General features: G+C 59.2%; 7 protein-coding genes and 2 long non-coding RNA genes across 12 annotated transcripts; 7 read left to right on the top strand and 2 right to left on the bottom strand.

Moving 5' to 3' along the window:
- On the top strand, positions 1-827 carry LOC135181077 (feather beta keratin-like). The gene is made up of 2 exons (XM_064153969.1): positions 1-182; positions 277-827. Exon 2 carries the CDS (start codon positions 297-299, stop codon positions 609-611), a length of 315 nt encoding a protein of 104 aa, XP_064010039.1. The 5' UTR covers positions 1-182; positions 277-296; the 3' UTR covers positions 612-827.
- Positions 828-2776: 1949 nt separating this feature from the next.
- On the top strand, positions 2777-3914 carry LOC135181076 (feather beta keratin). Its single transcript, XM_064153968.1, has 2 exons — positions 2777-3269; positions 3364-3914. Exon 2 carries the CDS (start codon positions 3384-3386, stop codon positions 3696-3698), a length of 315 nt encoding a protein of 104 aa, XP_064010038.1. The 5' UTR covers positions 2777-3269; positions 3364-3383; the 3' UTR covers positions 3699-3914.
- A 2259-nt stretch (positions 3915-6173) lies between these two features.
- On the top strand, positions 6174-7000 carry LOC135181341 (feather beta keratin-like). The gene is made up of 2 exons (XM_064154447.1): positions 6174-6355; positions 6450-7000. The coding sequence occupies exon 2, from the start codon at positions 6470-6472 to the stop codon at positions 6782-6784; it is 315 nt and encodes a 104-aa protein (XP_064010517.1). The 5' UTR covers positions 6174-6355; positions 6450-6469; the 3' UTR covers positions 6785-7000.
- Positions 7001-8563: 1563 nt separating this feature from the next.
- Positions 8564-9396, top strand: LOC135181340 (feather beta keratin-like). The gene is made up of 2 exons (XM_064154446.1): positions 8564-8745; positions 8840-9396. The coding sequence occupies exon 2, from the start codon at positions 8860-8862 to the stop codon at positions 9178-9180; it is 321 nt and encodes a 106-aa protein (XP_064010516.1). The 5' UTR covers positions 8564-8745; positions 8840-8859; the 3' UTR covers positions 9181-9396.
- Positions 9397-10959: 1563 nt separating this feature from the next.
- Positions 10960-11792, top strand: LOC135181338 (feather beta keratin-like). Its single transcript, XM_064154444.1, has 2 exons — positions 10960-11141; positions 11236-11792. Exon 2 carries the CDS (start codon positions 11256-11258, stop codon positions 11574-11576), a length of 321 nt encoding a protein of 106 aa, XP_064010514.1. The 5' UTR covers positions 10960-11141; positions 11236-11255; the 3' UTR covers positions 11577-11792.
- Positions 11793-13355: 1563 nt separating this feature from the next.
- LOC135181339 (feather beta keratin-like) lies at positions 13356-14188 on the top strand. The gene is made up of 2 exons (XM_064154445.1): positions 13356-13537; positions 13632-14188. Exon 2 carries the CDS (start codon positions 13652-13654, stop codon positions 13970-13972), a length of 321 nt encoding a protein of 106 aa, XP_064010515.1. The 5' UTR covers positions 13356-13537; positions 13632-13651; the 3' UTR covers positions 13973-14188.
- A 5547-nt stretch (positions 14189-19735) lies between these two features.
- Positions 19736-24505, top strand: GFUS (GDP-L-fucose synthase). The gene is made up of 11 exons (XM_064154443.1): positions 19736-19955; positions 21358-21519; positions 21606-21720; positions 21913-22041; positions 22112-22185; positions 22413-22546; positions 22680-22744; positions 22948-23014; positions 23109-23188; positions 23350-23449; positions 24044-24505. The coding sequence occupies exons 2-11, from the start codon at positions 21368-21370 to the stop codon at positions 24097-24099; spliced, it is 972 nt and encodes a 323-aa protein (XP_064010513.1). The 5' UTR covers positions 19736-19955; positions 21358-21367; the 3' UTR covers positions 24100-24505.
- On the bottom strand, positions 23106-23587 carry LOC135181337 (uncharacterized). The gene is made up of 2 exons (XR_010304834.1): positions 23493-23587; positions 23106-23271 (listed from the first exon to the last, which is right to left on the bottom strand). It is a non-coding gene; the product is annotated as an uncharacterized LOC135181337 (long non-coding RNA).
- On the bottom strand, positions 24447-25828 carry LOC135181336 (uncharacterized). 4 transcript variants are annotated; one of them, XR_010304831.1, is made up of 4 exons: positions 25602-25828; positions 25301-25440; positions 24910-24992; positions 24447-24792 (listed from the first exon to the last, which is right to left on the bottom strand). It is a non-coding gene; the product is annotated as an uncharacterized LOC135181336 (long non-coding RNA). The 4 variants fall into 4 exon arrangements; XR_010304833.1 differs by having other exon boundaries at positions 25330-25440; XR_010304830.1 differs by having other exon boundaries at positions 25301-25392.
- Between the last annotated feature and the right edge of the window lie 707 nt (positions 25829-26535).

Genomic DNA, 26535 nt, shown 5'->3' with positions numbered 1-26535 from the left:
CACAAGGCACCCACAAACCACAGCACACCAGTGCCACGCCGTGACCTCACTGGTGACACCCCACCTCTGCTGGGCGGGCCTCGCCTCTGCTGCCAGCCCGGCCAGCATAAAGCCAGCCCAGCGCCTCTCGCCCTCACAGCCGCCTCCTGACGCCTTCCCCTGCGCTCTGCTCGCTCCACCAGGTCAGCCTCCAGCCCCTCGCCCTCCTTCTCCTGCCCCAGCAGGCCCCTCTCGCACACCCTCCACGCCCTCTCTCTCTCGCTCTCTCCCTTCCAGGGACCCTCCACCCCACAGCCATGGCCTGCTACGACGCCTGCCGCCCCTGCGGACCCACCCCGCTGGCCAACAGCTGCAACGAGCCCTGCGTCATGCAGTGCCAGGACTCCCGCGTCTTCATCCAGCCTTCCCCCGTGCTGGTCACCCTGCCGGGACCCATCCTCACCTCCTTCCCCCAGAGCACCGCCGTCGGATCCTCCTCAGGGGCTGCCCTGGGCAGCGAGCTCAGCGCCCAGGGACTGCCCATCTCCTCCGGCTACGGCTCCGGCTTCGGCTACGGCTTCGGGGGCCGGGGCTACGGCTGCGGCGCCGCCAGGGGATGCTACACCTGCTGAGGGCCCTGCCCACCACCCTGCCACCACTCACACCCTGCAACAGCTCCTGCAACAAGCGCACCTGGCCTGATGCTGGCCCTGCCTTTGCCCCTCGCACCCCCTCCCTTCCCCTTGCTGCTCCTGCCTTTGCCCTCAATAAACTTCTCCTGCAGCACAGCCTCGGCGCCTCCTCTGCCTTCCTTCTCCCGAGCCTCTCACAGCCTCACACGGGACAGACTCTGGCCTCAAGGCGCTGCCTGCCCAAAGGGCCACGAGACCTCTCTTAGCTACTACGGTGCCAGCAACAGCAACAGCCAGCGCCACACGGAGCCTCCACAACATCACTCTAACCCTTCCCCTGCCCACAGCCAGCGCTGCACACCCCCACGCACTGCTGCCCACACCTCTGGCACAAGCCCCCCACGGCACCGCGCTCTGCACCACCTCTTCCCCAGCACCCCTCCACGCCCATCACAGCAAACACAAGCTTTAGCCCACTGCCCATCTCTGGGCATCCCCTGCAGCTCAAAGTGCTCAAAGTTCAGGGCCGGCTCCAGCAGACTCTCCGTGACCATCTCCAGCCATGCCTTCAGTGTCTCCAAAGACCCACTCTCTCCAACCCCTCTGGACTGCAGCCTCTGCCACCCTCACACTGACAAGGCCTTGCCTCCTCTGCCAAGACAATGGCATCTCTTGGCAGCCCTCTCCACGCCTGTCCATCTGCACTCGTGGGCACAGCCTGCCTCCCCTCTTGCCATGCCCTCCCAGCAGGGATTTCAGACACAGTGCTGACATCTCCCCTGCGTGGCCTTTCCTCCGCCCTGAAAAGCCTCCCAGCTCTCTCAGCTTCTCCTCGCAGGAAGGACACTCCAGGCCCTTCAGTGCCTCGGTGGTCCTGCACTGCACTTGCTCCACTGACTCCATGCCCTCCTGCCACTGGGCAGAGCTCAGCTGCACACAAGACTCCACATGGCTCTGCCGGATCCAGTCACACCACGACTCCTGACAAGTTTACAAAGCAAGAGGGCCCATTCTGAACCTCCTGACTCGAGAGCAGGGGCTCCCTTAACCTCTGTATCCCCTCCAGCAGGAATCATCCCTTGCACAGGTCCACGACTAAGAGTGGATCTAGCAGCACCTGAGCTCCACCAGGGCTTCAGAGAGCAAGGAGGTCCCCTTGCAACTTTGTGACTCAGCAGGAGCGTCTCCAGTTGCTGCTGTGTCTCTGGGGGAATCGTCCCAAACCAACTCCAACTCCATGGCCCTTGCTGTAGTCAGTAGGCAGAGTGACCCTTCCCGGACCTTGCTCCCGTGGCACCTTTTCAAGGTCACATCCAAACCTCTGGTTGCTAAACCCTTTGGCAGGGCTTCTCCAAGTGGCTGGAAACGCTCCCCTGGGACGTGGGGGTCTCACCAGCGCTGCAGAGACAATCAGATCACCTCACCTCCCACAGCCTGCTGGCAGCTCTTCTCCAACCGCACTTTGGGCCACTCATCACAAACCTCTGGGCCCAGACCTTCAGCTCCTCTGCAGTCACTTCACAGGCCACTCACACAACCCACACACCATGGCTTGTCTAGGGCCATGCAATGGAGACAGCATCCAAGGCTTTGTCATAATTCCAGCTGAACATCAGCCTTGGGTTTATCCTCTGCCACACAACGAGTCCCTCCACTACGGAGGACACCAAGGCAGGTCAAAGCCAGTCTCCTCATCCTAAGGCCACACCAAGCACTCCTCACCACCTTCTTGTCCCTCTGGGGTTGGCAGTGCTTGCCCGCAAGAACGATTCCATGCTGTGTCCTCACAACAAGGTCAGGCTCACCGTCCACTTGGCCCTGAAACCTCAAGCCTCATCTTTGAGACACAAGGGCTATGAGGTCTCCTCAGGAACCACATCAAGGCACCAGGACCATGCCAAGCTAAGGGACAGTGGCCTCCCAAGGTCACCAGCCAGCTCCATCAGCATTCCTGCCCACACCCGGTCCCACCAAACTCCCTCCACCTCCCTTCATCTTCCTCACCATCCAGCACTGCTCGCCTGGCAAACAGCCTGCAAATGCTCACCTGGGCTCATGCATATTGCCCAACCCTTGGCAGGAAGCCCCCACCACCAGGGCCTGAGCTGGGCAGCCACCTGCTGCACGCTGCCCTGCTACTCTTAGGGCATATGGGGACAGTTTGCCCTTGAGCCCCCACCAGTTCCTCCTGCAAGCCTGTCCAGTCTTATGGGCACTTTTCTCCTTCAGGGTTGTCCCCACAGGGACTCTGCCTACCAGGCTCATCAAAAGCTCAAAATCTGTCCTCGGAAAGACAAGGGTGGCCCAGCTGCTGACCTCACTGCTTACTGCTCTGACAGCAGAGGGCTCCATCCTTTGGTCACTGCTGCGCCCAAGACGGCCTCCAGGCTACAGCTCATGCCCAACTCCCTCTCTCTTCACGACCAACGCGTCCAGAGGAGACATCGAGGGCTGCCAGGAAATGAGACCCCCTGGCCACAAGGCACCCACAAACCACAGCACACCAGTGCCACGCCGTGACCTCACTGGTGACACCCCACCTCTGCTGGGCGGGCCTCGCCTCTGCTGCCAGCCCGGCCAGCATAAAGCCAGCCCAGCGCCTCTCGCCCTCACAGCCGCCTCCTGACGCCTTCCCCTGCGCTCTGCTCGCTCCACCAGGTCAGCCTCCAGCCCCTCGCCCTCCTTCTCCTGCCCCAGCAGGCCCCTCTCGCACACCCTCCACGCCCTCTCTCTCTCGCTCTCTCCCTTCCAGGGACCCTCCACCCCACAGCCATGGCCTGCTACGACGCCTGCCGCCCCTGCGGACCCACCCCGCTGGCCAACAGCTGCAACGAGCCCTGCGTCATGCAGTGCCAGGACTCCCGCGTCTTCATCCAGCCTTCCCCCGTGCTGGTCACCCTGCCGGGACCCATCCTCACCTCCTTCCCCCAGAGCACCGCCGTCGGATCCTCCTCAGGGGCTGCCCTGGGCAGCGAGCTCAGCGCCCAGGGACTGCCCATCTCCTCCGGCTACGGCTCCGGCTACGGCTCCGGCTTCGGGGGCCGGGGCTACGGCTGCGGCGCCGCCAGGGGATGCTACACCTGCTGAGGGCCCTGCCCACCACCCTGCCACCACTCACACCCTGCAACAGCTCCTGCAACAAGCGCACCTGGCCTGATGCTGGCCCTGCCTTTGCCCCTCGCACCCCCTCCCTTCCCCTTGCTGCTCCTGCCTTTGCCCTCAATAAACTTCTCCTGCAGCACAGCCTCGGCGCCTCCTCTGCCTTCCTTCTCCCGAGCCTCTCACAGCCTCACACGGGACAGACTCTGGCCTCAAGGCGCTGCCTGCCCAAAGGGCCACGAGACCTCTCTTAGCTACTACGGTGCCAGCAACAGCAACAGCCAGCGCCACACGGAGCCTCCACAACATCACTCTAACCCTTCCCCTGCCCACAGCCAGCGCTGCACACCCCCACGCACTGCTGCCCACACCTCTGGCACAAGCCCCCCACGGCACCGCGCTCTGCACCACCTCTTCCCCAGCACCCCTCCACGCCCATCACAGCAAACACAAGCTTTAGCCCACTGCCCATCTCTGGGCATCCCCTGCAGCTCAAAGTGCTCAAAGTTCAGGGCCGGCTCCAGCAGACTCTCCGTGACCATCTCCAGCCATGCTTTCAGTGTCTCCAAAGACCCACTCTCTCCAACCCCTCTGGACTGCAGCCTCTGCCACCCTCACACTGACAAGGCCTTGCCTCCTCTGCCAAGACAATGGCATCTCTTGGCAGCCCTCTCCACGCCTGTCCATCTGCACTCGTGGGCACAGCCTGCCTCCCCTCTTGCCATGCCCTCCCAGCAGGGATTTCAGACACAGTGCTGACATCTCCCCTGCGTGGCCTTTCCTCCGCCCTGAAAAGCCTCCCAGCTCTCTCAGCTTCTCCTCGCAGGAAGGACACTCCAGGCCCTTCAGTGCCTCGGTGGTCCTGCACTGCACTTGCTCCACTGACTCCATGCCCTCCTGCCACTGGGCAGAGCTCAGCTGCACACAAGACTCCACATGGCTCTGCCGGATCCAGTCACACCACGACTCCTGACAAGTTTACAAAGCAAGAGGGCCCATTCTGAACCTCCTGACTCGAGAGCAGGGGCTCCCTTAACCTCTGTATCCCCTCCAGCAGGAATCATCCCTTGCACAGGTCCACGACTAAGAGTGGATCTAGCAGCACCTGAGCTCCACCAGGGCTTCAGAGAGCAAGGAGGTCCCCTTGCAACTTTGTGACTCAGCAGGAGCGTCTCCAGTTGCTGCTGTGTCTCTGGGGGAATCGTCCCAAACCAACTCCAACTCCATGGCCCTTGCTGTAGTCAGTAGCAGAGTGACCCTTCCCGGACCTTGCTCCCGTGGCACCTTTTCAAGGTCACATCCAAACCTCTGGTTGCTAAACCCTTTGGCAGGGCTTCTCCAAGTGGCTGGAAACGCTCCCCTGGGACGTGGGGGTCTCACCAGCGCTGCAGAGACAATCAGATCACCTCACCTCCCACAGCCTGCTGGCAGCTCTTCTCCAACCGCACTTTGGGCCACTCATCACAAACCTCTGGGCCCAGACCTTCAGCTCCTCTGCAGTCACTTCACAGGCCACTCACACAACCCACACACCATGGCTTGTCTAGGGCCATGCAATGGAGACGGCATCCAAGGCTTTGTCATAATTCCAGCTGAACATCAGCCTTGGGTTTATCCTCTGCCACACAACGAGTCCCTCCACTACGGAGGACACCAAGGCAGGTCAAAGCCAGTCTCCTCATCCTAAGGCCACACCAAGCACTCCTCACCACCTTCTTGTCCCTCTGGGGTTGGCAGTGCTTGCCCGCAAGAACGATTCCATGCTGTGTCCTCACAACAAGGTCAGGCTCACCGTCCACTTGGCCCTGAAACCTCAAGCCTCATCTTTGAGACACAAGGGCTATGAGGTCTCCTCAGGAACCACATCAAGGCACCAGGACCATGCCAAGCTAAGGGACAGTGGCCTCCCAAGGTCACCAGCCAGCTCCATCAGCATTCCTGCCCACACCCGGTCCCACCAAACTCCCTCCACCTCCCTTCATCTTCCTCACCATCCAGCACTGCTCGCCTGGCAAACAGCCTGCAAATGCTCACCTGGGCTCATGCATATTGCCCAACCCTTGGCAGGAAGCCCCCACCACCAGGGCCTGAGCTGGGCAGCCACCTGCTGCACGCTGCCCTGCTACTCTTAGGGCATATGGGGACAGTTTGCCCTTGAGCCCCCACCAGTTCCTCCTGCAAGCCTGTCCAGTCTTATGGGCACTTTTCTCCTTCAGGGTTGTCCCCACAGGGACTCTGCCTACCAGGCTCATCAAAAGCTCAAAATCTGTCCTCGGAAAGACAAGGGTGGCCCAGCTGCTGACCTCACTGCTTACTGCTCTGACAGCAGAGGGCTCCATCCTTTGGTCACTGCTGCGCCCAAGACGGCCTCCAGGCTACAGCTCATGCCCAACTCCCTCTCTCTTCACGACCAACGCGTCCAGAGGAGACATCGAGGGCTGCCAGGAAATGAGACCCCCTGGCCACAAGGCACCCACAAACCACAGCACACCAGTGCCACGCCGTGACCTCACTGGTGACACCCCACCTCTGCTGGGCGGGCCTCGCCTCTGCTGCCAGCCCGGCCAGCATAAAGCCAGCCCAGCGCCTCTCGCCCTCACAGCCGCCTCCTGACGCCTTCCCCTGCGCTCTGCTCGCTCCACCAGGTCAGCCTCCAGCCCCTCGCCCTCCTTCTCCTGCCCCAGCAGGCCCCTCTCGCACACCCTCCACGCCCTCTCTCTCTCGCTCTCTCCCTTCCAGGGACCCTCCACCCCACAGCCATGGCCTGCTACGACGCCTGCCGCCCCTGCGGACCCACCCCGCTGGCCAACAGCTGCAACGAGCCCTGCGTCAGGCAGTGCCAGGACTCCCGCGTCTTCATCCAGCCTTCCCCCGTGCTGGTCACCCTGCCGGGACCCATCCTCACCTCCTTCCCCCAGAGCACCGCCGTCGGATCCTCCTCAGGGGCTGCCCTGGGCAGCGAGCTCAGCGCCCAGGGACTGCCCATCTCCTCCGGCTACGGCTCCGGCTTCGGCTACGGCTTCGGGGGCCGGGGCTACGGCTGCGGCGCCGCCAGGGGATGCTACACCTGCTGAGGGCCCTGCCCACCACCCTGCCACCACTCACACCCTGCAACAGCTCCTGCAACAAGCGCACCTGGCCTGATGCTGGCCCTGCCTTTGCCCCTCGCACCCCCTCCCTTCCCCTTGCTGCTCCTGCCTTTGCCCTCAATAAACTTCTCCTGCAGCACAGCCTCGGCGCCTCCTCTGCCTTCCTTCTCCCGAGCCTCTCACAGCCTCACACGGGACAGACTCTGGCCTCAAGGCGCTGCCTGCCCAAAGGGCCACGAGACCTCTCTTAGCTACTACGGTGCCAGCAACAGCAACAGCCAGCGCCACACGGAGCCTCCACAACATCACTCTAACCCTTCCCCTGCCCACAGCCAGCGCTGCACACCCCCACGCACTGCTGCCCACACCTCTGGCACAAGCCCCCCACGGCACCGCGCTCTGCACCACCTCTTCCCCAGCACCCCTCCACGCCCATCACAGCAAACACAAGCTTTAGCCCACTGCCCATCTCTGGGCATCCCCTGCAGCTCAAAGTGCTCAAAGTTCAGGGCCGGCTCCAGCAGACTCTCCGTGACCATCTCCAGCCATGCTTTCAGTGTCTCCAAAGACCCACTCTCTCCAACCCCTCTGCTCTGCTGCATGACCTTCCCTGGTACCAAAGTCACACCCACGTGCTTGTAGCTCCCCACATCATCCTTCTGCCTCTTCTTTGACATGGGCAACACCTTTGCACAACTCCACTCAGCTGGCACCGCCTGAGTGAAACAAGACTGCTGGGCAATGATGGAAAGTGTCTTGCTAAGCACCTTCAGCAGCTCCCTCAGAGCCCTTGGGTGGCTCCAGCCAGCCCCATACACCTGTGAGTGCCTCGCTGCTGCTCTTCACCGCTCTCACCATTTCCCCATACATTATGAGGGCTGCACTCAGCAGCCCAGCCCTGTCCTCCTCCTGCTCAGCAGTGGCCACCCTGAGAACAGCCCAGAGAAGACATTCAGTACCTCAGCCTTCTCCTCATGCTTGGTCACCGTGCATCATTACACAGCCAACAGAGGCTGGACGTTCTCCTCAGTCCTCCTTATGTTCCTAAAGTGCCTGGTGAAGACAGAAGCCCTTCTGCTGTGGCAGAAGCTCAAACAACTCGAATTGGGCTTTGGCCCCTCTAGGTTTCTCCTTCCCATCCTCACGACACCCTTGCAGTCCTCCTGAGTGCCCTGCCTTCTCATGCAGACGTCACAACTCTCCTTCCTTTGGCTGAGGAGCTCCAGCCAAAGCTCTCTCTGCAGCCAGCCTAGCCTTTCCCAATGGCTTCTCCTCCTCCCTGGGCGTGTCCAAGAAATGTGTGGACATGGCACTTTGGGACATGGTTTAATGGCCATGGTGCTGGGAGGCTGATGGTTGGACCTGATGCTCATAGAGGTCTTTTCCAAGGAAAACAAAGCTCCGATTCTGAGATTCTATGACCAGCTAATGAGCCATCGAGAGGTCCTGCTTCAAGAATGTATGCTTTGGTCATGTCTGCTCATGTCTGCTCATCCTGGACACCACTGCCCTTCAGGACTGCCTCCCAAGATACTCTGTCAAGCAGGTTACTCAGCAGGGCAAAGTGTGGCCTATGGAAAGACAAGGGTGGCCCAGCTGCTGACCTCACTGCTTACTGCTCTGACAGCAGAGGGCTCCATCCTTTGGTCACTGCTGCGCCCAAGACGGCCTCCAGGCTACAGCTCATGCCCAACTCCCTCTCTCTTCACGACCAACGCGTCCAGAGGAGACATCGAGGGCTGCCAGGAAATGAGACCCCCTGGCCACAAGGCACCCACAAACCACAGCACACCAGTGCCACGCCGTGACCTCACTGGTGACACCCCACCTCTGCTGGGCGGGCCTCGCCTCTGCTGCCAGCCCGGCCAGCATAAAGCCAGCCCAGCGCCTCTCGCCCTCACAGCCGCCTCCTGACGCCTTCCCCTGCGCTCTGCTCGCTCCACCAGGTCAGCCTCCAGCCCCTCGCCCTCCTTCTCCTGCCCCAGCAGGCCCCTCTCGCACACCCTCCACGCCCTCTCTCTCTCGCTCTCTCCCTTCCAGGGACCCTCCACCCCACAGCCATGGCCTGCTACGACGCCTGCCGCCCCTGCGGACCCACCCCGCTGGCCAACAGCTGCAACGAGCCCTGCGTCATGCAGTGCCAGGACTCCCGCGTCTTCATCCAGCCTTCCCCCGTGCTGGTCACCCTGCCGGGACCCATCCTCACCTCCTTCCCCCAGAGCACCGCCGTCGGATCCTCCTCAGGGGCTGCCCTGGGCAGCGAGCTCAGCGCCCAGGGACTGCCCATCTCCTCCGGCTACGGCTCCGGCTTCGGCTACGGCTACGGCTTCGGGGGCCGGGGCTACGGCTGCGGCGCCGCCAGGGGATGCTACACCTGCTGAGGGCCCTGCCCACCACCCTGCCACCACTCACACCCTGCAACAGCTCCTGCAACAAGCGCACCTGGCCTGATGCTGGCCCTGCCTTTGCCCCTCGCACCCCCTCCCTTCCCCTTGCTGCTCCTGCCTTTGCCCTCAATAAACTTCTCCTGCAGCACAGCCTCGGCGCCTCCTCTGCCTTCCTTCTCCCGAGCCTCTCACAGCCTCACACGGGACAGACTCTGGCCTCAAGGCGCTGCCTGCCCAAAGGGCCACGAGACCTCTCTTAGCTACTACGGTGCCAGCAACAGCAACAGCCAGCGCCACACGGAGCCTCCACAACATCACTCTAACCCTTCCCCTGCCCACAGCCAGCGCTGCACACCCCCACGCACTGCTGCCCACACCTCTGGCACAAGCCCCCCACGGCACCGCGCTCTGCACCACCTCTTCCCCAGCACCCCTCCACGCCCATCACAGCAAACACAAGCTTTAGCCCACTGCCCATCTCTGGGCATCCCCTGCAGCTCAAAGTGCTCAAAGTTCAGGGCCGGCTCCAGCAGGCTCTCCGTGACCATCTCCAGCCATGCTTTCAGTGTCTCCAAAGACCCACTCTCTCCAACCCCTCTGCTCTGCTGCATGACCTTCCCTGGTACCAAAGTCACACCCACGTGCTTGTAGCTCCCCACATCATCCTTCTGCCTCTTCTTTGACATGGGCAACACCTTTGCACAACTCCACTCAGCTGGCACCGCCTGAGTGAAACAAGACTGCTGGGCAATGATGGAAAGTGTCTTGCTAAGCACCTTCAGCAGCTCCCTCAGAGCCCTTGGGTGGCTCCAGCCAGCCCCATACACCTGTGAGTGCCTCGCTGCTGCTCTTCACCGCTCTCACCATTTCCCCATACATTATGAGGGCTGCACTCAGCAGCCCAGCCCTGTCCTCCTCCTGCTCAGCAGTGGCCACCCTGAGAACAGCCCAGAGAAGACATTCAGTACCTCAGCCTTCTCCTCATGCTTGGTCACCGTGCATCATTACACAGCCAACAGAGGCTGGACGTTCTCCTCAGTCCTCCTTATGTTCCTAAAGTGCCTGGTGAAGACAGAAGCCCTTCTGCTGTGGCAGAAGCTCAAACAACTCGAATTGGGCTTTGGCCCCTCTAGGTTTCTCCTTCCCATCCTCACGACACCCTTGCAGTCCTCCTGAGTGCCCTGCCTTCTCATGCAGACGTCACAACTCTCCTTCCTTTGGCTGAGGAGCTCCAGCCAAAGCTCTCTCTGCAGCCAGCCTAGCCTTTCCCAATGGCTTCTCCTCCTCCCTGGGCGTGTCCAAGAAATGTGTGGACATGGCACTTTGGGACATGGTTTAATGGCCATGGTGCTGGGAGGCTGATGGTTGGACCTGATGCTCATAGAGGTCTTTTCCAAGGAAAACAAAGCTCCGATTCTGAGATTCTATGACCAGCTAATGAGCCATCGAGAGGTCCTGCTTCAAGAATGTATGCTTTGGTCATGTCTGCTCATGTCTGCTCATCCTGGACACCACTGCCCTTCAGGACTGCCTCCCAAGATACTCTGTCAAGCAGGTTACTCAGCAGGGCAAAGTGTGGCCTATGGAAAGACAAGGGTGGCCCAGCTGCTGACCTCACTGCTTACTGCTCTGACAGCAGAGGGCTCCATCCTTTGGTCACTGCTGCGCCCAAGACGGCCTCCAGGCTACAGCTCATGCCCAACTCCCTCTCTCTTCACGACCAACGCGTCCAGAGGAGACATCGAGGGCTGCCAGGAAATGAGACCCCCTGGCCACAAGGCACCCACAAACCACAGCACACCAGTGCCACGCCGTGACCTCACTGGTGACACCCCACCTCTGCTGGGCGGGCCTCGCCTCTGCTGCCAGCCCGGCCAGCATAAAGCCAGCCCAGCGCCTCTCGCCCTCACAGCCGCCTCCTGACGCCTTCCCCTGCGCTCTGCTCGCTCCACCAGGTCAGCCTCCAGCCCCTCGCCCTCCTTCTCCTGCCCCAGCAGGCCCCTCTCGCACACCCTCCACGCCCTCTCTCTCTCGCTCTCTCCCTTCCAGGGACCCTCCACCCCACAGCCATGGCCTGCTACGACGCCTGCCGCCCCTGCGGACCCACCCCGCTGGCCAACAGCTGCAACGAGCCCTGCGTCATGCAGTGCCAGGACTCCCGCGTCTTCATCCAGCCTTCCCCCGTGCTGGTCACCCTGCCGGGACCCATCCTCACCTCCTTCCCCCAGAGCACCGCCGTCGGATCCTCCTCAGGGGCTGCCCTGGGCAGCGAGCTCAGCGCCCAGGGACTGCCCATCTCCTCCGGCTACGGCTCCGGCTTCGGCTACGGCTACGGCTTCGGGGGCCGGGGCTACGGCTGCGGCGCCGCCAGGGGATGCTACACCTGCTGAGGGCCCTGCCCACCACCCTGCCACCACTCACACCCTGCAACAGCTCCTGCAACAAGCGCACCTGGCCTGATGCTGGCCCTGCCTTTGCCCCTCGCACCCCCTCCCTTCCCCTTGCTGCTCCTGCCTTTGCCCTCAATAAACTTCTCCTGCAGCACAGCCTCGGCGCCTCCTCTGCCTTCCTTCTCCCGAGCCTCTCACAGCCTCACACGGGACAGACTCTGGCCTCAAGGCGCTGCCTGCCCAAAGGGCCACGAGACCTCTCTTAGCTACTACGGTGCCAGCAACAGCAACAGCCAGCGCCACACGGAGCCTCCACAACATCACTCTAACCCTTCCCCTGCCCACAGCCAGCGCTGCACACCCCCACGCACTGCTGCCCACACCTCTGGCACAAGCCCCCCACGGCACCGCGCTCTGCACCACCTCTTCCCCAGCACCCCTCCACGCCCATCACAGCAAACACAAGCTTTAGCCCACTGCCCATCTCTGGGCATCCCCTGCAGCTCAAAGTGCTCAAAGTTCAGGGCCGGCTCCAGCAGGCTCTCCGTGACCATCTCCAGCCATGCTTTCAGTGTCTCCAAAGACCCACTCTCTCCAACCCCTCTGCTCTGCTGCATGACCTTCCCTGGTACCAAAGTCACACCCACGTGCTTGTAGCTCCCCACATCATCCTTCTGCCTCTTCTTTGACATGGGCAACACCTTTGCACAACTCCACTCAGCTGGCACCGCCTGAGTGAAACAAGACTGCTGGGCAATGATGGAAAGTGTCTTGCTAAGCACCTTCAGCAGCTCCCTCAGAGCCCTTGGGTGGCTCCAGCCAGCCCCATACACCTGTGAGTGCCTCGCTGCTGCTCTTCACCGCTCTCACCATTTCCCCATACATTATGAGGGCTGCACTCAGCAGCCCAGCCCTGTCCTCCTCCTGCTCAGCAGTGGCCACCCTGAGAACAGCCCAGAGAAGACATTCAGTACCTCAGCCTTCTCCTCATGCTTGGTCACCGTGCATCATTACACAGCCAACAGAGGCTGGACGTTCTCCTCAGTCCTCCTTATGTTCCTAAAGTGCCTGGTGAAGACAGAAGCCCTTCTGCTGTGGCAGAAGCTCAAACAACTCGAATTGGGCTTTGGCCCCTCTAGGTTTCTCCTTCCCATCCTCACGACACCCTTGCAGTCCTCCTGAGTGCCCTGCCTTCTCATGCAGACGTCACAACTCTCCTTCCTTTGGCTGAGGAGCTCCAGCCAAAGCTCTCTCTGCAGCCAGCCTAGCCTTTCCCAATGGCTTCTCCTCCTCCCTGGGCGTGTCCAAGAAATGTGTGGACATGGCACTTTGGGACATGGTTTAATGGCCATGGTGCTGGGAGGCTGATGGTTGGACCTGATGCTCATAGAGGTCTTTTCCAAGGAAAACAAAGCTCCGATTCTGAGATTCTATGACCAGCTAATGAGCCATCGAGAGGTCCTGCTTCAAGAATGTATGCTTTGGTCATGTCTGCTCATGTCTGCTCATCCTGGACACCACTGCCCTTCAGGACTGCCTCCCAAGATACTCTGTCAAGCAGGTTACTCAGCAGGGCAAAGTGTGGCCTATGGAAAGACAAGGGTGGCCCAGCTGCTGACCTCACTGCTTACTGCTCTGACAGCAGAGGGCTCCATCCTTTGGTCACTGCTGCGCCCAAGACGGCCTCCAGGCTACAGCTCATGCCCAACTCCCTCTCTCTTCACGACCAACGCGTCCAGAGGAGACATCGAGGGCTGCCAGGAAATGAGACCCCCTGGCCACAAGGCACCCACAAACCACAGCACACCAGTGCCACGCCGTGACCTCACTGGTGACACCCCACCTCTGCTGGGCGGGCCTCGCCTCTGCTGCCAGCCCGGCCAGCATAAAGCCAGCCCAGCGCCTCTCGCCCTCACAGCCGCCTCCTGACGCCTTCCCCTGCGCTCTGCTCGCTCCACCAGGTCAGCCTCCAGCCCCTCGCCCTCCTTCTCCTGCCCCAGCACGCCCCTCTCGCACACCCTCCACGCCCTCTCTCTCTCGCTCTCTCCCTTCCAGGGACCCTCCACCCCACAGCCATGGCCTGCTACGACGCCTGCCGCCCCTGCGGACCCACCCCGCTGGCCAACAGCTGCAACGAGCCCTGCGTCAGGCAGTGCCAGGACTCCCGCGTCTTCATCCAGCCTTCCCCCGTGCTGGTCACCCTGCCGGGACCCATCCTCACCTCCTTCCCCCAGAGCACCGCCGTCGGATCCTCCTCAGGGGCTGCCCTGGGCAGCGAGCTCAGCGCCCAGGGACTGCCCATCTCCTCCGGCTACGGCTCCGGCTTCGGCTACGGCTACGGCTTCGGGGGCCGGGGCTACGGCTGCGGCGCCGCCAGGGGATGCTACACCTGCTGAGGGCCCTGCCCACCACCCTGCCACCACTCACACCCTGCAACAGCTCCTGCAACAAGCGCACCTGGCCTGATGCTGGCCCTGCCTTTGCCCCTCGCACCCCCTCCCTTCCCCTTGCTGCTCCTGCCTTTGCCCTCAATAAACTTCTCCTGCAGCACAGCCTCGGCGCCTCCTCTGCCTTCCTTCTCCCGAGCCTCTCACAGCCTCACACGGGACAGACTCTGGCCTCAAGGCGCTGCCTGCCCAAAGGGCCACGAGACCTCTCTTAGCTACTACGGTGCCAGCAACAGCAACAGCCAGCGCCACACGGAGCCTCCACAACATCACTCTAACCCTTCCCTTGCCCACAGCCAGCGCTGCACACACCAGATCCAGTGTTCCTCTGGATCTTGGTGTCATCTGAAGCTTACTGATAGTGCTGTCACCCCCCTGCCAGGATCAAAATATACTCAGGAAAACAGGCCCAAGCATTTAGTCCTGGGAATACCACTTGTGAGTGGCTACGAACTGCCTTGGCATCTATCGACCACGTCTCTTTTGGTACAGCCATGGTGTTACTTTGTTACCCAGGTAGAGTCTGCACATCCAAGGCTCCAGCAGACACTTGCTCTAGAGTGCTGGGCAAGGCGCTGTGAAATAGTTTCCTAAAGCCCAGCTGAATACAATCCAAAGCTCCTTCCTCTTCCACTGCGTGGATCACCTGGGGTGGAAGGAGATCTGGTCTCCTGCATCACAGCTGTATCCCTTACAGCTAGGGGCCAGCCGGCCCTTGCAGTGGCACAAAAAGCTCCCTAATATCTCTTCTCACAAATATGGCAACAACAGCACTACAGAGTAGCATCTGGGTTTTCTCAGGAACATGGCAGTGCCCCAGCAGTTCCTCAAAGTGTCCAACCCATCAGTGCTCTCCTGAACTCATCTCTGCTCATGTCCCTCTGCAGGGTTCCTAGGTGACCACCAGGTTTGGTCTGGGATACTCAGATGATGCAGGGCTGGGTCCTTATTGGACTACTTGCCTGGATATGTTGTCCTCATGTCATCCAGCTGGCTCTCTGCAGGCCATGTGCTCACCTTCTTATGGGATCCCCAAGTAAGCCCTTGGGGAGCACCCTCAAGAGACCATCTCTTCACTACAGGGTCTGAACTTCCTTCCTGCAAGGACCCTCTACCACCTGTGAGGGGTCTCCAAGCAACCACCTCTCTGATCTGAGGTCACACAGAAAGCCCCCTCTGTGAAGTCACCTGCCTGCTGAGTGTGGGCTCCCTGAAGTCCTGAGGAGTGGAAGCAGGAACAAGCCTACGAACCTGTTTGGCTGAGATGAAATGGCCCCTGTGAGGCTGTGTGGCCAAGAAGGTGGCAGGGTGAGCACATTCTCCTGTGCCACCCTCTTACCTCTCTGCCTTCCAACTTGGGCACTTGAACTTTGACCTTTGGCCACCAAAGACCTTTAGTTGCCCCCAGATTGCTTGCCACTAGGTCCAGTCACTCCATTTTCTTCTTTTTTTCTATTTATTTTGCACACTCTGTGAGAAGTTTCTCGCAAACCTGGCGAGACAGAAGCTCAGAGTCCCCAGGGCTGTTGGCACTACTAAAATATTCATCAAAGGCACTGAAGATAACATCTCCAGAGCAGCTGGCTAGCCAGAGAGCTCTGTGCACACCTGGAGTCAGCGTCACTTCAAAGACAAACCTTTTGCCTAGGAACAAAATTCTTTTCTGAAATAAAAAGCAAACATCACCTGCCTTGGAGCTTCCAAGGACAGGAGGGGAAGGGTTTCGGAGCTCTTGCGCTGTTCACTCAGTAACTTAGTGCAAAGAAGACATCTCTCAGAGATGCCTTGTTGGCCTCAAAGGGTTTAACTCCTCTTTGTATCTCATCAAAAGAATGGCTGAACTCACAAGTGCAAGAAATGTGTGGACATGGCTCTTTGGGACATGGTTTCATGGCATGGTGGTGTTGGGTTGATGCTTGGACTTGATCTTAGACAGCTTTTCCAACCAAAATGATGCTATGAAGACAAACTCAAGGAGTACCTGCTCTCCTGAGGGATGGTTATGCAACTTGGAGTTCAGCCAGGTTGACATCAGCTGTTGGGTACAGGATCATGACTTCTCACAGCCCTGCAACTTGCCTGAGCAGCCAGGCCCAGGAGGATGCCTACCTCATGCTTCATAATGTGTTTCAACCCAAACTTGCTCCAGAGTTGCTCCTTTTGAGCACAGTCAGCTCAAGAGAGTTCAAGGCAATGCTGGGAGGAGGCTCATGACTGCATTGTCCTCTGCCCAGATGGATGGGCCACTACATGCCTCTCTCCCACCCACCCTAGAGAAGCTAGGTCCCTTTGGTTGACCCCTGCCCAGTTCTCTCCACCTCATCCTTAGGAAACCCCAAGCCAGAGATGTGCTGGTCAGCTGCAGGTAAAACAGGTGGCATCTCAGTGCCTGCCTCCCAGTAAGAGTCTCAGTCACCCAGTCAGGACCTCATTGCATTCAGAACAGCCCCAAGCCCCACCATGGAGTGGTCACAGTTTGCAGCCACCTTTGTCACAGAATCCCAGTATGGTGAGGGTGGGAAGGGACCTCTGGAGATCATCCGGTCTGATTCTCCTGCTCCAGCAGTCACCTGCAGCAGCTTGCCCAGGATCACAATGTCCCGGTGGGTTTAGAAGCTCTCCAGAGGAGACTCCACAATCTCTCTGGCCAGCCCGCTACAGAGCTCTGAACCCTCCAAGTCAAGAGTTTTTTCCTGGTGGAACTCCTGGGTTCCAGTTTGTGCCCATTGCCCTTTGTCCTGTTCTTGGGCACCACTGACAAGAGTCTAGCCCAAGCCCCTTGTCGCCTAGCCTTGCTGAGAATTAAGCAGATCCCCTCTCAGGCTGCTCTTCTCCAGACTCAACAGCTGCAGGGCTCTCAGCCTTTCCTCCTCAGAGATGCTCCAGCCCCCTCAGCAACTTTGCAGCCTCTACGAGACTCTCTGTACTAGTTCCCTGTCTCTCCTGAAATGGGGAGCCCAGAACTGAATGCAGGACTCCAAATGTGGCATCACCAAGGCAGAGTAGACGGGGAGGAGAACCTCCTTTGACCTGACGACTACACTCCACTTCATGCACCCTGTTGCCTCCTTCAGGAGGACTGGCCTCAGGCAGAAGCCAAATGTTGGTGACAAGAATGCCCCTGAGCAGTAGTTCCTCCTGATCTCACAAACCAGGAGTCTGCAAAAGGTGCAGTTACTTCCTGTCTCATGTCTAGTCAGAAGTTTTCCATTCCAACTGCTCCTGCTTTGTAATTCCTGTGATGGGAAACCACCACCACCACATTGTTAGGATCTAGGGGAAGCCATAGCTGTTGGTCATATTCCAATCTTAGCCTCCACTCTCTGGCTCTTTGAGATTGTCCCATGACTTTGACCAACTTCCATTACCATGTTAGTGGGAGGACCTCCCAACCCCTGTGGAAACTGGTGGGAGTTGAACTGCATGGAACAAAATGGACTTTAGCTGGCCAAAGTTACACATGGAGGGAGCACATGACCTAGGAAAGGGCTCACTGCTGATGTGTTGTCCACCTAAAAGCATGAAAAGGAGCCACAAAAATGAAGTCTAAAAGTGGGAGAATGATGTGTAAAATTGGTGTGTCCTTACCTGGACTCCTGGAGCTTGACCACAGCCATGCAGCATCATCACAAGCTGGCTTCCATGCTGAGATGGGCTTCTTAGAGCTGGTGTGTCCTCATGTGGGCTCCTGGAGCTTGACCACAGCCATGCAGCATCATCACAAGCTGGCTTCCATGCTGAGATGGGCTTCTTAGAGCCGGTGTGTCTTCATGTGGGCTCCTGGAGCTTGACCACAGCCATGCAGCATCATCTCAAGCTGGCTTCCACATTGTATCCACACAACTTGTACCCATCTGCCCCAGTTTTCTGCCCCAGTTGACCTTCCCAGCTGACCTAATGGGTCTGGTGCAGGCTTTCATCCTTAACTCAGAAGGTCTTGCCAGATAATATCAAAAGCCTGGGTGATATTTCATTAACAAGAAAGTCCTGCTCCATCCCATGTGGTCACCACAACTTTAATCCTCACCCTTGTGATCTTGCCTCATGCTCTAACGTTGCTCTGCTAATTAGCTCCACAATTAACATATTTTAATCTGGCACCATCATTATTCAGCTGCTGTCACAGCAGCTCTGACTGCACCACCTCCCAGTGATTTCTCAGCTGTAACAGGGCCAAAGGAAGACTCCAAAGTTCCCTAGGTACAGAAGGCAGCTTTTATGCTCCCAGCAGCTCCTGGAAAGTCTTCCTTCTTTGTACTTCTGTAGCTTATCTAATGGTTGTCCCATTGCTGGAAGTATTCAGCATCCCATTGGATGAGGTTCTGAGCAACCTGTTCTCTAGCCAAAGAAGTCCCATGGCGAGACAGTTGGACTAGATGATCCTTGAAGGTTTCTTCCAACCCAACCCCTTTTACTGTCTAATTTTACCAAGAGGTGAGCTGGAAGCATGGATGCAACTGAACATGGGGTGGTTGTGTTTCAGGAGGGGTTAGCCAGCATGGAGAAGGAGCTGCAGTGCTTCATCCCTGGCTCTACGTGTGAGATCAGCCAGGACATCCTGCATCATGTCAGAAGAAGTAGGATCTGATCAGGCTGGATCAATGGGTCAAGGCCAGTGGAACGAGGTTCAACAAGACCAAATGCTGGGTCCTGCACTTGGGTCACAGCAACTCCATGAACACTCCACGCTGGGGACAGAGCGGCTGGAAACTGTCCATTGGGAAAGAACCTGGGGATGTTGGTCAAGATCAGCTGGAGATGAGCCAAAGTGTGCCCAGCTGGCCAAGAAGGCCACCAGCAGCCTGGCTTGGATCAGCATGAGTGCGGTGATGGTTTCCCTGCTGCGGCCACACCTTGAGTACTGGGTTGCTTTGGGCCCCTCACTCCAAGAAGGACACTGGGTGTCTGGAGAATAGGAGGCTGAGGGGAGACCTGGCTCTCTACAACTCCCTGAAAGGAGCTTGGAGCCAGGTTGGGGTTGGTCTCTTCTCCCAGGGAACAAGCAACAGGGCAAGAAGAAACAGCCTTAAGCTTCCCCAGGGGAGGTTTAGATTGCCTATGAGGAACAATTCCTTCACGGAGAGGGTTCTTCAGCCCTGGCCCAGGCGGCCTAGGGCAGACGTAGAGTCCCTATCCCTGCTTTCAAAACATGGAGTTGTGGTGCTGAGGGCCACGGTTTGGTGGGAGAATTGGCAGTGCTGGCTTAAGGGCTGGACAGGACGGCCTCAAAGGTCTTTCCCACACCAGCGACTCCATGACTGAGTTTATGACTCCTCCACATTGGGGCCGTCTCTCTTGTGGGGGCGAGGCAGGAATTCCTGCTGGCTTTCCCTGGATCCTACTGAAGCCCTGGGCAGCGCAGAGTCTCACTGCAATGCCGAGGCAAGCCAGAGGCGCGGGGATGTCTTTGAAGCGCCCCCGCCGCGGCCACCGAGCCCTGCTCATTCCCAAGCGCATTCTCCTCCCAGCAGCGCCGACGGAAGCGCTCCACACCCAAACCCGAGGTGAGGCCTTCGCCGCCAGGAGAACGGGGAGAGCCGCAGCGCCCCTTCCCCTGCGCGCCCTCATGCACCATCGCTCCCCAGGCTTGCTGCAGCACCCTCGGTGGAAGCGATGGGTGGCGGCAGCAGCGTCCCCGGTGCCGCGGCGGTGTCCCCGGCGCAGCGGCGGCCCCCGGCGCGGTACTGCCGCGGACTCCATTTCCCGGGCTGCTGCGCGGCGGCGCACAGGAATGGCGGCAGCGGCGGCGAGCGGCGAGGCCGAGCCCTGCCGGGTTGAGCCGACTCGCACCGAGTCTCGCCGAGCCGAGCCGAATCCCGCGATCGAGCCGTGCCCCGGTCCCGAGCCGAGCTCCGCCAAGCCTCCTTGGTTCTAGCCTCGCCTCGCCGAGCCCCCTCAGGTCTACGCGAGCCCAGCCGAGCCCCTCGGAGGGGTGAGATGGGACCCACCCATGCAGGGGGGTGCTCTGAGGGGCTTGCGTGGGGGAGTGGGGAGGGTTCCCAAAGAGGAGGGCAGTACGGAGGGGTTTGAGGGGCTTGGGGGAGCCGCAGTGGGGGGTGAGAGAGGAGGAAGGGGATCGGGTTTGGGGGGCAGGAGAGGTGCGGGGTGAAGACCCCTGCAGGGAGCGATGTGGGGTGCGGACCTGGCTGCAAGCCTGAGATCTAGGGAGAAGGAAGCGGATGTGGTGCAGGGGATCGAGGAGGCAGAGCTGCACTCCGCGGGGAGATCAGGGGTGCAGGGGATCTGGGAGGCAGAGCTGCACTCCGCGGGGAGATCAGGGGTGCAGGGGATCTGGGAGGCAGAGCTGCACTCCGCGGGGAGATCAGGGGTGCAGGGGATCTGGGAGGCAGAGCTGCACTCCGCGGGGAGATCAGGGGTGCAGGGGATCGAGGAGGCAGAGCTGCACTCCGCGGGGAGATCAGGGGTGCAGGGGATCTGGGAGGCAGAGCTGCACTCCGCGGGGAGATCAGGGGTGCAGGGGATCTGGGAGGCAGAGCTGCACTCCGCGGGGAGATCAGGGGTGCAGGGGATCTGGGAGGCAGAGCTGCACTCCGCGGGGAGATCAGGGGTGCAGGGGATCTGGGAGGCAGAGCTGCACTCCGCGGGGAGATCAGGGGTGCAGGGGATCGAGGAGGCAGAGCTGCACTCCGCGGGGAGATCAGGGGTGCAGGGGATCGAGGAGGCAGAGCTGCGCTCCGCGGGGAGATCAGGGGTGCGGGAGGAGACCTGGGGTGCAGAGAGAGGTGTGGATGAAGACCTGGAGTGCAGGTAGAGATTTGGGGTGCATGGGGATAGTTGAGGTCTGCATGCAGACTTGGGAGTGTGTGTTGTAGGAGGAGATCTAAGGTGAAGACATCAGGTGCAGGGGCACAGACCTGGGGTTTGGGGTGAAGGGGAGACATGGGGTGCAAATGCCAGGTTTAGGGTACAGAGGAAATCTGGGATGTAGACCTGGGCTGCAAGAAGATGTCTGAGGTGCAGGAGGAGCTCTGGGGTAGAGGAGGAGATTTGGGGTGCAGGGGAAGGCATGGGGTGAACCTCTGTTTCCAGAGGCTGGGCAGTGCCACATGGTGCCACGTGGCAGGACCTGGCCCCAGCCCAAGTGCTACCTGGCTGCCAGCCAGCTTCACTTAAGGAAAGCAGCTGCTGCTGGGGCCAGGCCATGTCACCTCCAAGGGCAGTCATGCCAACTTACTTTTTGGGTAAAAGGCACCCAGGTGGTTCTGGGTGGTGCTTACGGCAGCCCAGTCCCTGGGGTGAGGCTGAGCTGGGTGGTCCATATCTGGCTGGGTACACGTGGAGGTGACACCAGCTTAGCTCTTGACTCTCCACAGGGTTTTGGCCATGACAGAGGTGACAGGGCCAGTGGCCAAGCGCATCCTGGTGACAGGTGGCAGCGGCTTGGTGGGAAAAGCCATTGAGAAGGTGGTGGCTGATGGAGAGGGGCGTCCAGACGAGGAGTGGATCTTTGTGTCCTCCAGAGATGCTGACTTGACGTGAGTTGATTGCTGGGGTTTTCACTTGGAAACCCTCCCCAGGCTGCTCCCTCAAGACCACTGAACCCCAAAATTTCCCATCCCAGGAATGCTGCAGAGACTAAAGCCCTGTTTGAGCTGCACAAGCCCACCCATGTCATCCACCTAGCTGCTATGGTTGGAGGCCTCTTCAAGAACATCCGCTACAACCTGGATTTTTGGGTGAGCTCCTGGCAAACAGGCAGTATGGAGGTTCCTGAAGATGCTGCAACCTCCTGCATGCCCCTGGTGGGACATGAGGACAGGGCTTACTCTTCTGGGGCCAAACCAGAGTTCCTTAGGTTTCTGAAGTTCTTAGCCAAAGTGGGTAAGAACTTTGAGGGTCTGTCCCATGACAAATCTCTCCATCCCCAGAGGAGAAACATCCATATTAACGACAATGTCCTGCACTCAGCCTATGAGACGGGAGTGCAGAAGGTGGTCTCCTGCCTCTCCACCTGCATCTTCCCAGACAAGACAACCTACCCCATTGATGAAACCATGGTGAGCATCTCCATCCCCATGCTCAATTCCAGAAGTCCCTGGTCCCCTAACTCTGCTCTCCTGCCCCCAGGTTCACAACGGGCCACCTCACAGCTCCAACTTTGGCTACTCCTATGCCAAAAGGATGATTGACATCCAGAATAGGTGCGTGAGGGACATGGGAATGTCCTTGGAGGCTGTTAGCACCCTCCCATTATCAGGACAAGAAGATTCCCCTGGAGCTCACAGGAATAAAATGGAGCTGGGAAGATCCCTGGCCTCAGCAGATGGAGATGCTGCTGGTTGGGGTCTTCTGGAGACATCTCTGTGCTGGAGGGGTGGGTGATTTTTGCTGGTGGACAACACCTTTGCCATCTCCTGCCTTCCCTCAGGGGCTACTTCGAGCAGCATGGCTGCCGCTTCACCGCCGTCATTCCCACCAACGTCTTCGGGCCACACGACAACTTCAACATTGAGGATGGCCACGTCTTGCCGGGGCTTATCCACAAGGTCTACCTGGCCAAACGTGAGCATGGCAGAACATCTTAGAGCTTTTCTTGGAAGGGTTGGGTTGAGCTTTCCTATCCCTGCTTGCCCCATGAGCTGCACTGCTGGTGGAGGTGGCTCCAGTGCTCAAAGATGTGATGTTCTTCCTGCAGAGAGTGGCTCTGCACTGACCGTGTGGGGCACAGGCAAGCCCAGGAGACAATTCATCTACTCCCTGGTACGTGTGGCCTTGGGGATCACTCACCTCCTACAACCTGGGGAGGGCAGGGGATGGGGGGGGTCTTTGCCTGGACCCCAGCAGCATCTGGGCCTATTTGGGTTGTCCTGGGCAGTGCTGGCCACCCTCGGGGGTGGGTTCCCTTGCGATGGGAGGGCTGGGGAACAACAGCCACCCCCCAAGAGCCATCTGCCCCTCTGCAGGACCTGGCCCGGCTCTTCCTCTGGGTCCTGCGTGAATATGACGAGGTGGAGCCCATCATTTTGTCAGGTAGGTCCTGTCCCCTTGCCTCACCTGCAGCAAGGGGCTCCAGCCCCTTCCCAGGAAGACAAAGGAATGGCCACCATCATGCTCTTCTTCACAGTGGGAGAAGAAGAAGAAGTCTCCATCAAGGAGGCAGCAGAGGCAATTGCAGAGGCCATGGACTTCAAGGGAGAGCTTCTTGTATCCTTCACCACCAGCTGGGCCCCTGACTCCTGGAGCTTACTAGCGGGGAGGCACCTCACTTTCCACCAGCAGCAGCAGGGCTGAAGGGAAGATGGTGTGGTCCAGAGCATCCCTTCCACCATGCCAGTTTTGGTTTCCCTTAATCCTTCCCTGCCCAGTTTGACAGCACCAAAGCAGATGGGCAGTTCAAGAAGACAGCCAGCAACGCCAAGCTGCGGCGCTACCTGCCCAGCTTCCAGTTCACACCCTTCAAGCAAGGTGAGATGGGGGGAACACCATGAGACATAGAGGTCCTACTCACTGTGATTAGCCTTGGTGGCATCAGGGTGGTCCATCCATCATGAAACTGTTGGAACAGGTCCAGAGGACACCACCAAAATGATTAGAAGGGCTGAAGCATCTCTGTTGTGAGAGATAAGCTGAGATAAGTTGGGTTGTTCAGCATGAAGGCTCCAGGGGACAGCTTCTGGTCACCCTCCAGGACTTAAGAGGGGCTTATTAAAAAAGATGGGGATGGTCTTCTTAGAAGGGCCTGGTACACAGGAAAAGGGATGATAGTTTGAAAATAAAACCAGGGAAGTTTAGGCTGAATCTAAGGAAGAAACTTTTTATGAAAGGGTGGTGAGACCCTGGCCCAGGTTGCCCACAGAGGTGGGAGATGCCTCATCCCTGGAACCATTCCAGGTCGTCTGGGGCTCTGAGCAACCTGCTCTAGTTGCAGATGTCCCTGCTGACTGCAGCAGGGGTGAACTAGATGAGCTTCTAAAGGTCTTTTCCAAATCAAACCATTTGATGACTACCAATAAACTCCACTCCCTCTCCTAACCTTCATCCCATTTTCTCCCTCCCCAGCTGTGAAGGAGACCTGTGCCTGGTTCAGTGCCAACTATGCCAGCGCTAGGAAGTGATGGGCCAAGGCAGAGCTGGGACCAGCATCATCTTCATCTCAGGGTTGTCCTTTGCTGGGGCAGAGGACATGTCTGGGGGGGTTGGTGACAGTGACATTTCCAAAGCAAAATGAGGATCGGAGCCCAGTGAGGAGCCTCCCAAGTTATGGCCTGCTGCTGGGAGCAGAGTGGGGGGAAAAAAGAACATTGGACCACCCGCAAAGGAGTTCCCAGACTAGGTGGTGCAGCCAGATGGAGCCACCACCATCACCATGACCATATCCAAGATCATGGGGATGGTCCTGAAGCTCCTCCCAGCAAGGCCCCAGCGTCAGCATTGGGGAGACCAGAATGGGGAAGGCTCCAGCTGTCAATTGAGCATTTATTGAAATACATACAAATAGAGTAAAAGTGGTGGGACAAGGAACATCTGCCCAGCAGCCCGTGCCCACATTCAGTGGCACCCTTAGGGTCCTGAGCACCACCATGTGTTCTCCACCAGCATCTGGAAGAGCCAAAGAAAGGGTTTAAAACCCCTCTGGGAGGGGGTAGAAGGTCAAATGTGAAGTGAAAGAGTCCATGGTAAGGCTGCTGGATGAGGTTCAGCTGGCGGCATGGATGTGGCAGAAGCCCTGCCCAGGGGTGGCTTTGTTCCGGCATTGCTGCCCAGCCCTAGTGAGCCCCTGGCATGGGGACCGTGGGGACAACAAGGACCTACAGAGGAGGGACCCATCAGCACCTCAGGAAGCTCCCAGTGGGGCTGTCCCCATTTGCTTTGCACAGAGGTGACACCAAGTCCCTGTTGGGATGTTCTCTGTGGTTGGTACTCACTTCTCACTGGCCAGAGACTGACTTGGGCTGCAGGGTTTGGGCTCCCAGTGCTTTCCAGGGCCCATGGCTGGCTCCAGCATCACCTGGTTGAAGGGGAACATCCTCTATCCTCACTGAGCCTCCTGTCATGCAGGAGATGTCCCCAGTGGGTGTTCATCCTGTCCCAAGGTGGATGCCTTGGGCATCCATCCTTGGAGGACACCCAAAAGTCCATCCCCAGCCTTGACACTTCTCCCAACAGGGTGTCCAGCACCTAGAGCTGCAGCCGCGATGTGGAGAGCTCAGCCCTAGAAGGCCTGCCCCTCAGAGGGACCCAGCTGGCCCCCAGGAGCAAGGTCTGGCTCCACCTGTGGACATGCCATCCAGCACCTATCTCCAAGCTCAGGCTTACCTGAAAGCTTAGTGTTGTCCTTCACCTACCAGAGATGGGTGACCTCAGAAGGTCCTTTGGCATCACTGTAGACTGCTGCAGGCACGAAGGCTCTGCAAGAACATGGCATCAAGGTGGTGGCACTCCCAGCACTGCTGTCCCTAAGGGACATCCTGGGTTGGTACACATGTCCTTGCACAGCTTGAAGGACATGGGAGTAACACATGGGACCCATCACTGGATGGGGACATGCTAATGCCCCAGACCCTTGTCCTGCAGCCACCACACCTCCCATTTCCCATGTTCTGCTGCCAGCTCCCACCTTGCAGGCAGCTCATCTCCATCCTGCCCAGCTCCTCCTGCAACAGCTCCACTTCATCCTTCCTATGTGGGAAGAAGGAAACCTGGAGTTCCATCACCTTAGTGACTCCTTCCTCACCTCCATAATGATGGCAGTCCCATCTCCAATCCTCCCACACCCTCCTCTGGGCAGAAACAGGGCAGGGAGCTGGGAGGAGGTGCCCAAAAGCTACAGGCAAGCTCTCAGGATGTGATCTGCACCCTCTTGAGGGCCAGCAGCCCACCCTGGGAACCTCTGCCAGATGGCAGCAGGATGGGTCCTAGCAGCTCCCAAGGGTGCCATGTCCATGTCCCTCCCAACTATCTCCTACCTTTCTGGAGTGGAGGTCAGCTGGTGACAAGGCTTTTCCTGGGGAACCACCTCCAGGAAGGTCCCCAGCTCCAGGGTGGTGTCCACACCCCCAGAGCTGTGCCCAGCTCTAGGAAAGTCCCAATTTCCAGGGGCTCCTCACCTCCTCCGGGGGGGGATCCCAGCTCCTCCGTGATGGTGCCAAGGCCCAGCCTCCCAAAAAACCAACTAGTGCCACCCAGTAGCACCAACAGAGCCCAGCAGCTCCAGGTCATCATTACGTGGTGGCGTTGGGATGCCCTGCGGGGACAAAAGTGAGTGGGGGATCGCCCCAAGACTGGGACCACCCCACAAAACCCAAGGAGAGGCTCGCGAGGCGGCGGGGACGCCCTTATTGAAGGGACCCAACCGATGTGGGACAACAAAAACACACCTGGGTCACACGCCTGAGCCCGACTCACCCTTCCCAACCCCGACTGCCCTCCCGGGACGCCGCCGCCGCAGCCCACGTGGCAAGAACGCACCGGCGCTGACTCCGCCCCGAGCCACGCCGCTTATGGAGCAGCGCAGCCAATGGGGGGGGGAGGGTGGAGCAAGGAGGCTTCGG

The sequence above is a fragment of the Pogoniulus pusillus genome, chromosome 14 (assembly GCF_015220805.1).
Source record: "Pogoniulus pusillus isolate bPogPus1 chromosome 14, bPogPus1.pri, whole genome shotgun sequence".
Taxonomy (NCBI): domain Eukaryota; kingdom Metazoa; phylum Chordata; class Aves; order Piciformes; family Lybiidae; genus Pogoniulus; species Pogoniulus pusillus.
Note: the sequence above shows the minus strand (reverse complement) of the source record. Positions and strands in the feature narration are given on the sequence as shown.